Genomic DNA, 16,371 nt, shown 5'->3' with positions numbered 1-16,371 from the left:
GTCCGCCACCATGCCCAGCTAATTTTTGTACTTTTTTTGGTAGAGATAGGGTTTCACCATGTTGGCCAGGCTGATCTCAAACTTCTGACCTCAGGTGATCTGTCTGCCTTGGCCTCCCGAAGTGCTGGGATTACAGGCGTGAGCCATGGTGCCCAGCTTCATTTTCTTCCTCTCTAAATCCTTCTCTCCATGCACCATCTCCCCCTTTCTCCCACTGTGAATAAATATTGAGCTGCAGTATTACGTAAGAATAAGGGTGTTTTTGTTTACAATGTTTAGGACAGTGCTAAAGAGAATTGGAAAGTTCTTACATTTCTTTCCCTCTTCTCTATGTCCTTTCTGGGTTGACTCAGCTCTGGAGAGGATTCTGGCTAGTGCTGGTGACATGTGTTGACAATGCCACACGTAAATAAAGTCACCTCCAAGAATCCTTCCCAGTGGACGTGATGTGCAAAGTGCTGAACTTCTGAGTCCAGCACCCCCTTGTCCTGCTATGCCCAGCCCCTGGTTACTTTCGTGTTTTACACAGCATGAGGGTGGGGGTGGGGACCACAGTCTCCAGAGCACCAGGACCATGCTGCCCCCTGGGGAGCAGGGAACACAATGTCTAAGCAGAGACTTAGAGGAGGCTTTGCAGACCTTGCTTAAATGCCCCAGAAAGTTTCTGTGATGTTGGGCTTGGGGTAAGATGGGGACTGCACCTCTGGACAACTCTACCATAGGACTGAAAAGTGCTTGGAAACCTTTTGACAACTAAACAAGGATACTAGATCTTTGTTGTCGTTCTCTAAGGTTTTAAGAAATAAAACCGGCCTGGCGCGGTGGCTCAAGCCTGTAATCCCAGCACTTTGGGAGGCCGAGACGGGCAGATCACGAGGTCAGGAGATCGAGACCATCCTGGCTACACGGTGAAACCCCGTCTCTACTAAAAAAAATACAAAAAAATAGCCGGGCGAGGTGGCGGGCGCCTGTAGTCCCAGCTACTCGGGAGGCTGAGGCAGGAGAATGGCATAAATCCGGGAGGTGGAGCTTGCAGTGAGCTGAGATCTGGCCACTGCACTCCAGCCTGGGTGACAGAGCGAGACTCCGTCTCAAAAAAAAAAAAAGAAAAAAAAAAAGAAATAAAACCTGTCTGATATCAAATCCCACCCTAAAATTCATTAGCTTGATAGATTGATGTTGTCAGTTTATTGTCATATACACAAAACCACAAATTAGGAAAGATTGAGCCTCACAAGATGACAGGTCATAATTGTGAGGATTATACAAATGATAGTTGTAGATGATAATTGTGGAGGATTACTGACAAATCCATTTGCTCCCACAAAATATAAAAGTGACCAAAATACTTTTTGCTTTAATGTGGTCTGATATCCTTTGGAAGTGGCTTTTCTTTTTTGTTTTCTTCTTACTAACTCTAGTACTGTATCATTTCCTAATAAGTTTGTCCTCTTGGTTTCTCAGTTTTTGGTAACGTGAATGTGTTTAGAGAATGTTTCTCTGGGATCATGTTCCTCTACAGCACATTTCTTCACAGGGGGTGAATTAGAATCATCTGAAACGTTTTTCAAAACAGCTCTGCTGGTGCCTCTCTTTTAATACTTGGGGTAGGACCTAGGAATCTCTTTGCAAAACTTCTTCTTTTTTTTTTTAAAGAGACTTTGGTGGTGATGGGGCATCTCACTGTGTTGCCCAGGTTGGTCTCTTAACTCCTGGCCTCAAGTGATCCTCCCACCTCAGCCTCCCAAAGTGTTGGGATTACAGGCGTGAGCCACCACCTAGCCTGTAAAAGCTCTTTAAGAGATTCAGGTGGACCTCTGGGTAAGAATGACTCTTGCTCCAACAGATAGAAACCCTTATGCTGTAGTGTGCTGTTTAAGGGGGAAAGACCAAGGACTGAATTTGCTTTGAGATCAAAGCATGGATTTTGAAGGCAAAATGATGATAGATCCCACATTAATTATTAGGACAAAGATAGAACAGACAGCATCATAGAGATTTCAGCAAGACAAACATTCAGTAACAGGAAAAGGTCAGGTATGCCAGTTGAAATCTGGGGTGCTCCATGCTCGGCTGCTCTTCGGACTAGAAAGCCATAGACCCTGGACCTGAATCAGTAATTTTCAAGCTTGTTGGACCCATGAGCCCAATTTAGTAGGCAGAAGGTCCTTTGGATCCTTTGCTTTAACTAGGTGCACTCAACCAAAAGCAAATCAACCCTAACCAGAATGGATGGTGTTGTGGCCTTTGGTGAGATGCCAAGAGTGAGACTCCTATATAGGTTGCGAAATAAATAGAAGCAATAAAAGCACTGATGGATATTTTTCTATTTTTGGAACTAGTGACCTAACTTAAACTCACATTTTAAATCTTATCAATATAGCGTAGTGCTTGCAAGCATGAATCCTGCAAATGACAAGATGTGTGACTTTGGAACCTCTATTTCTTCATATTTAAAACGGGGATGGTGATAACAGTAGTGTCCACATGAAAGAATACTCGTGGGCACTAGATGAAACACTCCTGTGAGAGTGCCTCTGATGCCTGGCGCACAGCAGACACTCAGTAAACACCTGACTTGTTGCCATCTGTTTTAGGGGGCCGAGGCCATGGTTCTGGAGAGCGTTATGTTTGCCATTCTCGCAGAGAGGTCACTTGGGCCAAAACTCTATGGCATCTTTCCCCAAGGCCGACTGGAACAGTTCATCCCGGTAAGATTTGTTCATAAAGGCTCAGTTGACATAAGCCACAGACAGAAGATGGCTTCTTTGTCTCATTGCTGCAAGAACCTGCAGTGCTGGTTCTTGAACTGTTAACCTCACCTATGTCCTTAAACTGTATCAGAAATCATGGAAAGCAACATTTATTTTGTACTCATATCAGAACCTCTTTCTTTCCTGTAAAGGTATATTCATCCAAATTTGAAAAATATATGAAACTTACCATTTCATTGTCCCCTGAGGCTGTGTACCGTGAGACTTTGCCCTTTTTCACCTTGTTCCTCTCAACTTCTGGGGCCCTGCTTTATAGAACTTGCTGCTAGAACACGTTGGCCTTGACTACCCTGCTCAGTCTCTGGCTGTAGCCCTGTGAGGGGGCCATGACTGTTCTTTCCCATCACCCTTCCTTGGTTTGTTTTGTGCATTCCCACTGAGTCTCCCTACCTCCCATCTTCCTGTCCCCATATGCTGGTCAAATTCTTAGATTTCAAGGCCTTGCTCCAAGACTTTGCAGTCTTATTTCTAAGCAGTCAGGATTATTTTCCCTTTCTTATTGTCCCAAGGCAGTTTTAGTGTTGCTATAACATTTACCAGTATACCATGTCTTAGAGTTACATGTACATATCTAAAGCATAGTTTCTGTCCCTCTACCCACCCACCCCAGACTCCATGCCCTGCACAATTCTTCATGCCCAGGGGTTCTCATGAACCCTAAGTGTTGAAGTATGGCTCTGAGCCCTGGCAGTACTTCTTTGGTTGGCAATGCTGGTCTTTGTCAGCCTGCACTCCCTTCCTAGATAGACCAGATATTCCCCATTTTAATTGAGCATAAGCTCCTTGAGGACTAGAGTCATAAGCCGCTAGCTTTTCCTGCCCTGCTGCATGAGATGTCTTATCCATGAGAGGCCTGGGCATGTCCAGGGCTGTCCTGTACATCTGTGCAGATGGAGCCTAGCAGTAGGATGCCTGGCAGAGGGGTGCTCTGCTGTGTCTGGCTGGGGACCAGGGGCAGGGGTTTCTTTGTCTAATCCCACAGCCCAGAAACAGGGAGGCTAGTTGTGCTCTGTCTCCCCAGAAGAGATAGCCTCTTTTAGTTGACAGTGGTGCTGTCCATCTGTGCTAGCGTTGTGCTAGCTGCCAGTGCTGAGGATGTGTTTAGATGAGTGGATGGTGCCTTCATTGCACCAGCTTTTACCTTTAGTTTCCTCCCTGGCACCTGGCTATGTTTTAGTAGAGACAGGGTTTCTCCATGTTGGCCAGGCTGGTCTTGAACTCCCGACCTCAGGTGATCCGCCCACCTTGGCCTCCCAAAGTGCTGGAGTTACAGGCGTGAGCCACTGCACCTGGCCGAGATAATAAGTTTTTGAAAGAATTTTGGAAATAATAAAACCTCATATGGTTATAAGTGGCAATATAGGTGAATCTTACAAATACAATGTCGAATGATAAAACCAAACTGCAGGAGACTGTGAGTAGTATCATACCATTCTATAAAGCCTGATACATTTTAAAAATTGTTTTAAGAATATATGCACATGTAATAAAAGTTCTTTTTGGACAAGGTAAGGGAATTGTGTTAACACAATTCAGAATAATAAAAGTATCTTGGGGACAAAAAGGGCAGGCATGAGGACACATAGATTATAGTATCTGTGGAATCGATTTTGTTCTAGTTCTTAAGTTCTATCTATGCTCTTGTATATATTGTTTATTACATATTTAATTTTTTTTTTTGAGATGGGAGTCTCACTGTCTTGCCCAGGCTGGAGTGCAATGGCATGATCATAGCTCACTACAGCCTTGAACTCCTGGACTCAAGTGATCTTTCTGCCTTAGCCTTTCAGGTAGCTGGGAGTACAGGTGCACACCAGCACACCCAACTTATTAAAAAAAATTTTTTGTAGAGATGGGTCTTGCTATGTTACCCAGGCTGGTCTTGAATTCCTGGCTTCAAGCTCTTTTCCTGCCTCAGCCTCCTAAGTCACCAGGATTACAGGTGTGAACCACTGCACCCAGCCATAGTGAAACTTTTATTTATTTATTTATTTATTTATTTATTTTTGAGACGGAGTCTCGCTCTGTCGCCCAGGCTGGAGTGCAGTGGCCGGATCTCGGCTCACTGCAAGCTCCGCCTCCCGGGTTTACACCATTCTCCTGCCTCAGCCTCCCGAGTAGCTGGGACTGCAGGCGCCCACCACCTCACCCGGCTAGTTTTTTGTATTTTTTAGTAGAGACGGGGTTTCACCGTGTTGGCCAGGATGATCTCGATCTCCTGACCTCGTGATCCACCCGTCTCGGCCTCCCAAAGTGCTGGGATTACAGGCTTGAGCCACAGTGCCCGGCCTTTTAAAATTCTATTATATACTAGGTTTGAACCATATGATGCTGCTGGTGTTTAACTGTTTTTGACCAACAAGAATGGCAGTTTCATTTGATTCAACCTAATACCATATGTTATTTCTAGATTTGCTTTTTTTTTTTTTTAAAGATAGGGTCTCACTCTGTTGCCCAGTATAGTGAAGTATAAGCAGCTTGATCTCAGCTCACTGCAGCCTCAACCTCCCAGGCTCAAGCAATCCTCTCACCTCAGCCTCCCGAGTAGCTGGGACTACAGGCATGTGCCACCATGTTTGACTAATTTTGTTTATTTTTTTGTAGAGATGGGGTCTCCCTGTGTTGCTCAGGCTGGTCTCAAATTCCTGGGCTCAAGCAATCCTCCCGCCTTGGCCTCCCAAAGTGCTGGGATTACAGGCATGAGCCACCACGCCTGGCTTAGGTTTACTCTCCACTGCTTGGGATCAGGTGATTTAGTTTCATGATTCCTGTAGCCATCTTTCAAAGGGCATGTGAGAATAGCGGGGCCACTAGGGATGGTAGGTAGTCTGTTTCTCTCTGTGCTGGGGAAGGAATTTGGAATACTGAGATTTGTTCATATCTGAGCGTGTTAGCTTTAGATTTTCCTTATTGCCAAATTAATGGCAGTTTTGAAAGCTGAGTGAGCTACCTTAATAAGTCCTGTGTGTCCTGCTGCTGGAAGTGGAGTCCCTGTTCTTATCGCAGCATGGTAATTTGTTGACAGTGCTGGAGTGACAGTGCTTTCTGGAGGGAGTTGAATAGAAGGTTGAGCCCAATGCTTACAGTGAGCTCTTAGCTCTCAGTAGCAGACTTCTGCCACTTGCTGAGCTGCACCCTGGGCTGGGTGCTGTCCCAGAGACCTCACCTGCATTCTCTCCTCCAGCTCTCCTGGCAACTCTGTGAGAGACTTCATGTCCTGATTACCATTTGATAGAAATGGGAACACAATGAGGTAACTTGGATGACCATGTAGCTTTGAAATGAGAATTAAAGCCACGATTTCAACTGGGGTTTCCCTAAGTTGGGAGCATTCACTCTTACCTCTGTGCTGTACTTCTTTGCATTTTCACAGAAACTTCTCTTTAGATTTCTGCAGGGTGGTAGGTCACACGAGGAAGCTCTAGAGGTTTCAGTTGATTGTGAGCTCCCATGGGCCTCCTGTAAAAGGGCAGCCAAACAAGCATGGCCTCAGGCTGATTTAGGGGAAGTGCAGGATGCAGAGGCCAGGAGGAAGTCCTCTAGACACTGGTTTTTTTGCCCAACTTTGCCTTGGACACCTTCTCTGTGCCAGGCCAGGTGCTGACACCACCACTGGGAGCAGCTGGAGACGGCCCCCCGTCCCTGTGACACATCTCCTGGTTAGGACCTGTTCTGGACCCCGCATCTCACCTGCAACACATCAGAGTAGAATGTCCCAGCTGATGGAGGAGCTGGGAGCAGAGCTGTGTGATAAACTGCTGAAGACATGGACTTCAGCATTGGGTAGAGAATAGACATTTGCTATGGTTTTAGAGACCAGAAGAATAGATGATAGCGTAGTTTCAGTTCAATAAAATTTAAGGAAGGAGTTCTCATAGTTAAAAGGGATTCAGAATGAAATAGATACTTGGAGGTGGCTGGCTCCTCACTGTCGAAGTGCCATAGCAATTGCTGGGTCACTGTCTGTGGGGACACAGTGTCCATTCTTAAGGGAATTTGGGGCATTGGGTGAGACTTAAATGCACTACAAAAACTGGCTTCTCATTCCTAAGACAGTGTGATCTCACTCTTTTTAGTTTACTTGGTAAAGGTCAGTTTTTAACTCCCTTTTCTATTTCAGAGCCGGCGGTTAGATACTGAAGAATTAAGTTTGCCAGATATTTCTGCAGAAATCGCTGAGAAAATGGCTACGTTTCATGGTATGAAAATGCCATTCAATAAGGAACCAAAATGGCTTTTTGGCACAATGGAAAAGTAAGTGGTGAAATCACTTGGTCCTAATGTAGTTTTACAGTGGTGGCTCCTAGAAGTACCAGAGTGAGCAACTAGGTCTTCCTAGTTCACTGAAGTGCAGAGTGTCAGCTGGTGATACTTGTCTCATAAGTAAGTCTTTCTTACATATAAAAGTCAATTCCTAAACCAAGAAAGAAGGCTTATACAAAAATGCTATTGAACGGGTGAAGGGGCAGAAAGTCACCTTCCTAGAATGCCACGAACCCCCAAGGCCGCTCCTCTCTCTCAGTCATGGCAGCCAGAGGGGTCCCGCTGGCATTGGGACTGCGCTGGGATTGAATGTTTAACCAAAGCCCCAAGAACAACAAGCCTTGGTGAATTGACAGTGATTCTTTGTTCTGTTCTTTTTTTTAAAAAAAATTTAATAGATATCTAAATGAAGTTCTGAGAATTAAATTTACTGAGGAATCCAGAATTAAAAAGCTCCACAAATTGCTCAGTTACAATCTGCCATTGGAACTGGAAAACCTGAGGTGAGTTTTCCTTCTATTTCCTGACTTTAAATATTCTTAGTCACTAAAACTGTTGTCAGTAAACATTGATTGAGCTTGCCTTATGTCTGGCATTTTACATTGATTTTACAGGATGAATTTAAACAGATAAGTTTTGTCATCTGGAATTATGGTTCGCTAGAGGACTAGAGATTATAGACTCTATGGACTAGAGGCCCACATGTGGCCTCTAGTCAGTTTGTGAAAGTTCCGTAGAGAAGGAAAATGTCGAAGGAGTGGCTTGATGGCCAGGGCAGTAGAGTGTCTAGCGGGGTGGATTTTCTCTGGTGGGGAGAAGGGAGTAAGGGCAGGCTGGGGAGTGTGAGAAAAATCCCTCTTCCTTACAGTTCAACCTTGGCTTTTGTGAGAAACAGAATCTTCCTGCTGATCTCTGAAGCAAGGCCATCCTTGTCCTCAGAGTGATGCTGCATGCAGGCCACTCACATCTGTACACTAACAAGTATTTACACCATTTTTTGTTTGTTTGTTTAATAAGACGGAGTCTCGCTTTGTTGCCAGGCTGGAGTGCAGTGGTGCGATCTCGGCTCACTGCAACCTCCCCCTCCCGAGTTCAAGTGATTCTCTTGCCTCAGCCTCCCAAGTAGCTGGGACTACAGGTACACGCCACCACACCCAGCTAATTTTTGTATTTTTAGTGGAGACAGGGTTTCACCATGTTGGTCAGAGTGGTCTTGATCTCTTGACCTCGTGATCTGCCCACCTCAGCCTCCCAAAGTGCTGGGATTACAGGTGTGAGCCACCACACCCAGCCATAAGTATTTACACCTTTACTTACTCAGGTATGTGCCTCCTCTGCTAGGCTTGATGATCGCTGCCGAGGGAAAACAAGTAAACAAATAAAATAATGTCAAATTGTGGTAAGTGCTGTGACAGAAGCATAGACCAAAGTAGGCCGTTAGTCTGCATAGGAGGACCTGCTTGGGTCACTGGTAAGAGAAGGGCCGTCTAAGGGGGTGCTGTACAAGCTGAGACCAGCAGAGAAAGGGGCTCCAGGAGGGAGTGGCACATGCAGAGGATCCTCCAGGGGAAGAGCTGAGTGCAGAGGGCCTGTAGGGGTTTCAGGCGGGAGCTGCTGTGGAGTTGTTGCTGTGGAGCTGTTGTGGAATTCTGACACAGTTGTCAGAATTCACATCACAGATACTACTCCCAAACTGTGTGTTGCTTTGGAGCACGAATTTGGTGCTGGCCATGTGGAGAAGGCAAGACGGTGTGCAGCTGACTGAGAAGCTTGATAGGTAACAGTGAAACCTTTCTTTTCAGATCATTGCTTGAATCTACTCCATCTCCAGTTGTATTTTGTCATAATGACTGTCAAGAAGGTAAGAATTGCTATGTTCTGTTACAGATGAGGTTTGTGTGTATACTTAGAAAATTACTGGCAGTGTGTCTAAAAAATGCCAGGTAGCATCAAGAGTATATTAGGTATATTAAATTATGATAGAACCAGACAGTGAGCTTTTGTATTACTTTTTTAGCATATGAGGCCAGGCACAGTGTCTCATGTCTGTAATCCCAGCACTTTGGGAGGCCAAGGTGGGAGGATTGCTTGAGCCCAAGAGTTCTAGACCAGCCTAGGCAGCATAGCAAGACCCTATCTCTACAAAAAATTTAAAAATTAGCCAGGCATAGTGGTGTGCACCTGTAGTCCCAGCTACTTGGTAAGCTGAGGCCGGAGGATGGCTTGAGCCTGGGATTTCAAGGCTATAGTGTACTATGCACCACTGCACTGTAGCCTGGATGACAGAGCAAGATCCTGTAAAAAAAAAAATATATATATATATGTGTGTGTGTGTGTGTGTGTGTGTGTGTGTGTGTATATATATATGTATTACATGGAAGAAATCCGAAAGAATATTCACTAAACTTGGGAATTGGGATACAGAACTTAAACTTTCTAAGTCACATGTTACTTTTTCAGTGTTTAACTCCTTATAGTAAACATATATGATTTTTTTTTAACCTGAAAAAGCAATAAAAGAACAAGATCCACTGCCTACCCCATTCAGTCCTGGGCCCTTCTCTTCTGCATCACATAGCGTAGTGTTGCTTATTGCAACACGTGTAATCCTAACACCTTCTCTCTTAGTATCAGTGCACTGTGCTATTAATTACTTCGGGCTTCTCTGCTTTGAAAACATGACAGTGATATGTTCCTTACTGTAACAAAATTTCATCCCACGCAATTGCACATTGAATAGTCTCATCAGAGGCCCCCCACTATGCAGCTCCCACTGGTGCTGCTGACATGGCCTTGCTCTGCCTTGACCTTGCCTCCCCCAGTCACAGTAGTTCAGGTCACACCTTGAGCCCTTCTTTGCCAGGCTCAGCAGTTTGCTTTTAATCCTGAAAACGGTCTCTCATGAAGACCTGTCATCCATAAGCCATTCATTTGAGCCAAATTACCTTTTACTAATTAGCTGCTTGTAGCTGGCTAACTCAAGTCAAGGAGAGTATAGACATTACAGCTACAGCTTTGTGTATTATCCTTGCCCTTCTGGTGGTGAGGGGGTGATAAATGGCACAGACATCACTAGAGAGAGGGGACTGGAGGAGATCAGCTGCGTTGATGATGGCAAAGTGTAGGAGGGATCGAAGAGGTAACAGTTGTACGTTAATTTTGTTCTGCTACTTTGGGTGTTTGCCTCCAATTTGCCTTTTTTTTTTTTTTTTTTTTTTTTTTACTGTGTCACCCAGCCTAGTGTGCAGTAGCGCAATCAAGGCTCCACGTAGCCTTAGCCTCTTGGAATTAAGTGATCCTTCTACCTTAGCCTCCCGAATAGTTGGGATCACAGGCACACACTACTACGCCTTGTATTTTTTGTAGAGATGGAGTTTCACCAGTTTCCCAGGCTGGTCTTAAACTCCTGGACTCTAGTGATCCTCCCACCTCCACCTCCCAAAGTGCTGTGATTACAAGTGTGAGCCAATCACGTTTTCTGGTCTCCAGTTTATGTTGTAATTGCTACCCTAAATGGAAAAAGTATGCTGAAGAACCTAGACACTATACCTCCACTAGAAATCCTGGGGAGAGAGAGCAGCTGAAAACCTAGCAAAGGTTGGCTCACTGATGCCAGCCCCAGGATGTCGGAGATGCTGAACGTCATGTCTAGTGTGGGGATATCAGGAATGTAGGCCTGCAGAGCCAGGCTGATGGCTGACCAACTCCTGGCCCAGAATCCAACAGTAAAGGAAATAGTGGTGTAGGAATGCTGCCTGTGGTCTCGTTGGGAAGGAAAACCAGGCAAGAACAAAGCAGGGCATCCCGTGTGGCAGCTGAGCTCTTCCTTGCCTTTCTTACTGGAGGGCACTCCCGCAGCTTCCCAGCTGGGGTGCTGCAGCCAGCTGGAGACAGCAAACCAAGTCCCAGGGCTGCTGAGGGTGGTGTTTGGCTAGCCTGAGCTCCTGCATGCCACCATACAGAACATTTGGGAAGTACTCTTCTGACAGCAGAGCAAGAGACCAGGCTTTGTTCCATAGTGAGCCTGGGGGTCCGGTGGGGACTAGGGCTATGAGCAGGGGTTGTTATGGCCAGGTGGGTCAGGAGCCTCTATGCACAGGGGTAGGCCTCCCGTGAGCACTTCTACGCTCTGTCTAGGCCCTGGTGATGTCCACAGACCAAAAGCCACATTCAGCTAGGATTCCCTAAGGGATCAGATCCATTCTCTCGGCTCTGCTGTTCAAGGACTTGAACCTTCTATTGTAAAACATAAGCCTTGTTATCCAAAACCTTTTGCAGGTAATATCTTGTTGCTGGAAGGCCAAGAGAATTCTGAAAAACAGAAACTGATGCTCATTGACTTCGAATACAGCAGTTACAATTACAGGTAATATGTTACAGTCCAGTGTTTCCATCTCAATATTGTTTTATCATTATGATATGCTTAATTAACAGTTATTAGAGAAAATAAGTCAAAACACCACCCTGAGTTGCAAGCTGCTTCACCTGGAATCAGTGGCTTCTTGTCCAGTGGCCCGTGATGGTTGTGGTGAAGTGGCACGGCCCTCCTTGTTCCTAGCAGACAGTGCTAGTTGGGGACAGCCATGCCATTCAGCCAGACTTTGGCATTTTCTTTTGGCTTCAGAGATTATTTTCTTCTCATAAATCCTGGTTGAGGAGACACATTGTTCTGGAGTTGTGGTTCAGGTGCGCCTGTATAACTTTAGTCAGCTGTGATGCTGACAACCATCTGTTGGCTGTCTCTGTCATTAAAGCAGTTACAGTCCTGCTCCCTCAGCAAGTCCAGATGGCAACAGGAGTGGCATGCTCGGAACTCAGCCTTTCTTTCTTCTGCAGTCAGGGAGCCTCCAGGCATACGGTTTGCCTCATTCTGTGCACTGTCTTATCTCTTATTTCAGGGGATTCGACATTGGAAATCACTTCTGTGAGTGGATGTATGATTATAGCTATGAAAAGTACCCTTTTTTCAGAGCAAACATCCGGAAGTATCCCACCAAGAAACAACAGGTAGGAGATGAGTTTTTGTATACTTGATAGGAAAATTACATCAATTTCATGCAGTTAGAATTACATCTTCTTTTTTATTTTTTGAGACAGGGTCTCACTCTGTTTCCCAGACTGGAGTACAGATCGCAGTAGTGCGATCATGGCTCCCTGTACCTTTGACCTCCTGCGCTCAGGTGATCCTCTCGCCTCAGCCTCCCAAGTAGGTGGGACCACAGGCGCATGCCACCATGCTCAGCTAATTGTATTTTTTGTAGAGATGGAGTTTCACCAGTTGCCCAGGCTGGTCTCAAACTCCTGGGCTCAAGTGATTTTCCTGCCTCAGCCTCCCAAACTGCTGGGATTACAGTTGTGAGCTACCACCCCTGGCCTACATCTTCATTTTTAAAGTTAACCTTTTAAAGTTTGGTTTATGTTAAAAAATGTTATTTTGTTTCTGTTAAATGTAGACACAAACTTGACCTTTTAGTCCAGTTTATTAAAAATCTCTGTGTCAGAGATACTTACATTCAGAGAAGAGCTTTAGCATCCTTTGTAGTTCCTTCTAGTGTTTTCTGAAAAACCCAGCCTTGATTCCGCTTTCTGGCCATCTTTTTGGCGATCACTGACCTTTTTCTATTCATTTCACACTGTGGAGAGAGAAGTAATCTTTCGGGCACCAGGGTTTAGTAATGGAAGGAAATGTCTTTGGTGTTAACAGTTCCCTTTCCTGTCCTGAATGATGGGAGGAGGCTGGTAATTGTGTGGAGAATCAGTTCTCATGGGAGTTTCCTCCTGGGATCTTTCTCTCCCATTCCTCAGCCCAGCACTGAAGCCTTGGTAGCGGTGCTGAAGTTGAGTAGGACTGGGAGGGTGCACCAAGCCTGCCTCCAAAATAATGGTCTCCAGTTCTAAGTGCTACTCTAAATGGAAAAAGTATGCTGAAGAGTCTAGACACTGTATCTCCACTAGAAATCCTGGGGAGAGAGAGCAGCTGAAAACCTAGCAAAGGTTGGCTTGCTGGTGCCAGCCCAGGATGTCAGAGATGCTGAACATCATGTCGAGTGTGTGTCTCCCAGTATGTCACAGTAGATGCATATGCTTCGTGACAGCTATTGACAGTCTGTTTTAACCATCATTGATCCTAACACAATTACTTTTTTTTAAGCTCCATTTTATTTCCAGTTACTTGCCTGCATTCCAAAATGACTTTGAAAACCTCAGTACTGAAGAAAAATCCATTATAGAAGAAGAAATGTTGCTTGAAGTCAATAGGTAACGTTTTTCCTTTTTTGATTTGTAAAGATAGCGTTCCTCTTTATAGACTATATTTGGGATGCTTACTTGCAATTATGAGTATTTTAGAGGTTCTTTTTTTGTTTTTGTTTTTGTTTTTGTTTTTGAGACAGAGTCTTGCTCTGTCACGTAGGCTGGAGTGCAGTGGCGCAATTTTGGCTCACTGCAACCTCGGCCTCCCAGGTTCAAGCAGTTCTCCTGTCTCAGCCTCCCAAGTAGCTGGGAGTACAGGGGCCTGCCACCATGTCCAGCTAATTTTTGTATTTTTTAGTAGAGATGGGGTTTTTGCCATGTTGGCCAGGCTGGTCTTGGACTCCTGACCTCTGGTGATCCACCCACCTCAGCCTCCCATGCTGGGATTACAGGTGTGAGCCACCGTGCCCGACCTAGGAGCTTCTTTTTAATCGTACATCTTTAGGACTTGCCCTTTGTCAAAAATAGAATTTGCTACTTCTCCATTGTGGCTGAGACTATGCAGAACTTTCAGATCTGAGCATACAGCAGGCAGAGTATATTAGTCTGTTCTCACATGGCTACAAAGATACTACCTGAGACTGGGTAATTTATAAAGAAAGGAGGTTTAATTAACTCACAGTTCTGCATGGCCAGGAAGGCCTCAGGAAACTTACAATCATAGCAGAAGGTAAAGGGGAAGCAAGGCACTTCTTACATGGCGCCAGGAGAGAGAGGGGCAGAGAGACAGAGAAGAAGGTTGAACTACCAAACACTTTTAAAACCATCAGATCTCATGAGAACCCCCTCACTATTGGGAGGACAGCATGGGGGAAACCACCCCCATGATCCAGTTACCTCCTACCAGTCCCTCCCTCCACACATGGGGATTACAATTAAAGATGAGATTTGGGTGGGGAGACAGAGACAAACCGTATCACAAGAAGAGGTCCCGTGTCCAAGAAGGGTCGGGACACTTTGTGACATTCTGAACTGTCATCCAGACACAACAACCCAGCCATACAGGGTTGCTGCCACCCAGGGCCTACAGAATTTTTTTTCTTCTTTTTTGAGATGGGATGTTGCTCTGTCACCCAGATTGGAGTGCAGCAATGCGATCATGGCTCACTGCAGCCTCTAACTCTTAGCGAGCCTCTTGCCTCAGCCTCCCAAGTAACTGGGACTACAGGCACGTGCCACCATGCCTGCCTAATTTTTGTATTTTTTTTTTAGAGACGGGGTCTTGCTCTGTTGCCCAGGCTGGTCATGAACTCCTGGGCTCAAGTGGTTCTCCTGCCTCGGCCTCCCAAAGTGCTAGGATTACAGACGTGGGCCACTGCACCTGGCCGTGCAAACTTGTCACTGATGCTTGTGGAGTGGTGGGCACCGTTTGCTGTGTTTGACTCTTCAGTTTCTCCTAGAAAATGACTAAACTCATGTTTATCAGTTTTAAGTCTTGCTTTTTACTGTTTTTTCAAGTTTTCAAAGCAGGGTCCTGAAACTTCCAGATTCTGCAAAGGTCTAGACCACTATTTGTCCATCTCTTTAGTCAAGAGGCCTGTGGGTTGTTCCTATTTTTTGGGGTCTCCTGTGACATTATTTGGTAAAATTGCTGTTGAAGTCACTGTGGCCCACCTCATCTTTCCACTGCACTTACCACAGTCATCTCCTCATGGCCTCCAGAGTGCTCACCCCCCACACTAAGTGTGATGTCACATCTGCCTACCTGCCGCACCCCACCACAGTGTACGTTATCTCTTTCTGTTTCTTGAACTGGTGGAAATAGAAAAAGGTAGATGAAGGAGAACCCAGACAGAAAGGGTAGCACAAGGGACTCTAGTGGGCTGAGGACCACAGGATGAACAGAGAGTAGGGTTGGAGGATACTAGAGCAGGCACTCCTAAATTTGAGCTTTATCTTCATGTAGATGAACCCTCAGGGTATCGTTTGAGGAGGAACTTGGATTCGCAGTGACTTGGGGGCTTGGTACGGCCTAGAGATGGTGACGTGGCTCACACTCTCTCATCTGCTCTTTTCACTTCTGTGTGACAGGAGGGGATGGGACAAGGATGGGATTTAGAAGTCTCTTGCTCAAGGAGTGAGAGCTTCATCCCGCCTCCAGCAAAGGGCTGCCTCTTGGTTGCTGATGCTGTGCACCCTCCCTTGTAGCAGGCTTGCTTTCTTTTCTGCCAGCATAGCCACCCAGGCCTTCACCTGCACCCTGTGAATGTGAATATATTCACCCTGTGAATATATTATGGCCAAGTGGCATTGACATGTGCCATGGCCAGACCAGCTGTGTGTGTTCACACTCACCAGTGCACCTGTCACTAGCAGATAAAGGAAGGGTGTGGGAGTGGTATTCCCATTTTTCTTAGTTAGTCCCATGGAATATAGACCCATGATTTGCCAACACTAACTAGGTTTGCATCCACACAAGTTAAAATGTCCATCTGGCATGAAATCATTTCATCAGTCCTGTAACTGATACTGTATGTCTCATATGTGTTTCTTGCTTTTGTCATTCCAGGTTTGCCCTTGCATCTCATTTCCTCTGGGGACTTTGGTCCATTGTACAGGCCAAGATTTCATCTATTGAATTTGGGTACATGGTATGTTTTAGCAGCTTTTTTTTTTTTTCCATCCTACTCCTGGGTAAAAATGCTATAGTATTTGTGAATGCTTGGCAGCAAATGACCATTCCTTACAGAGGGTTCTCTGTCTCCCCAAGTACCCGAATGTGGTGACCTGGTGGCATCAGGACAGTGTGGCTCAGCCCAGGAAGCCAGGGGAGAAGCCGCTGTCACTGATGCCGTGGTTGCCTTTGGAGGTTGCCCTCACTTCCAGGCCAGCAGACCTTGCCTCCCCGGCTTCAGAGAAGGGCCAGGTAGTCCTGCAATCCTGATGGGGAATGTAGGCATCTGCACCCTGGAGGTCCAGCTGTGACCTCAATCCCTTCTGACACAGGGGACAGTAAGTGAAGAAGAGTGGGTGGCTCTTGCCTGTGCTGTGGAAGGTTTTATTTCTCGGGTACCACTTCATTCTCCAGCCTGTAGTGCCCGACTTTGGGTTGGAAGCTGGTAATTACTGAATTAGACCTCCT

General features: G+C 45.7%; 1 protein-coding gene across 1 annotated transcript in view; it reads left to right on the top strand.

Moving 5' to 3' along the window:
• CHKA (choline kinase alpha) overlaps positions 1-16,371 on the top strand; it is a 57,192-nt gene that overhangs the window by 33,211 nt on the left and 7,610 nt on the right. Inside the window, exons 4-11 of the mRNA XM_011987080.1 lie at positions 2,598-2,711; positions 6,895-7,028; positions 7,436-7,540; positions 8,840-8,898; positions 11,316-11,403; positions 11,936-12,044; positions 13,189-13,295; positions 15,799-15,880. Of these exons, the coding sequence (XP_011842470.1) occupies positions 2,598-2,711; positions 6,895-7,028; positions 7,436-7,540; positions 8,840-8,898; positions 11,316-11,403; positions 11,936-12,044; positions 13,189-13,295; positions 15,799-15,880 (798 nt within the window). The remainder of the gene's footprint in view (positions 1-2,597; positions 2,712-6,894; positions 7,029-7,435; positions 7,541-8,839; positions 8,899-11,315; positions 11,404-11,935; positions 12,045-13,188; positions 13,296-15,798; positions 15,881-16,371) is intronic.

Source organism: Mandrillus leucophaeus, unplaced genomic scaffold, assembly GCF_000951045.1.
Source record: "Mandrillus leucophaeus isolate KB7577 unplaced genomic scaffold, Mleu.le_1.0 Scaffold30, whole genome shotgun sequence".
Taxonomy (NCBI): Eukaryota; Metazoa; Chordata; class Mammalia; order Primates; family Cercopithecidae; genus Mandrillus; species Mandrillus leucophaeus.
This window is presented reverse-complemented; position numbering and strand designations above follow the sequence as displayed.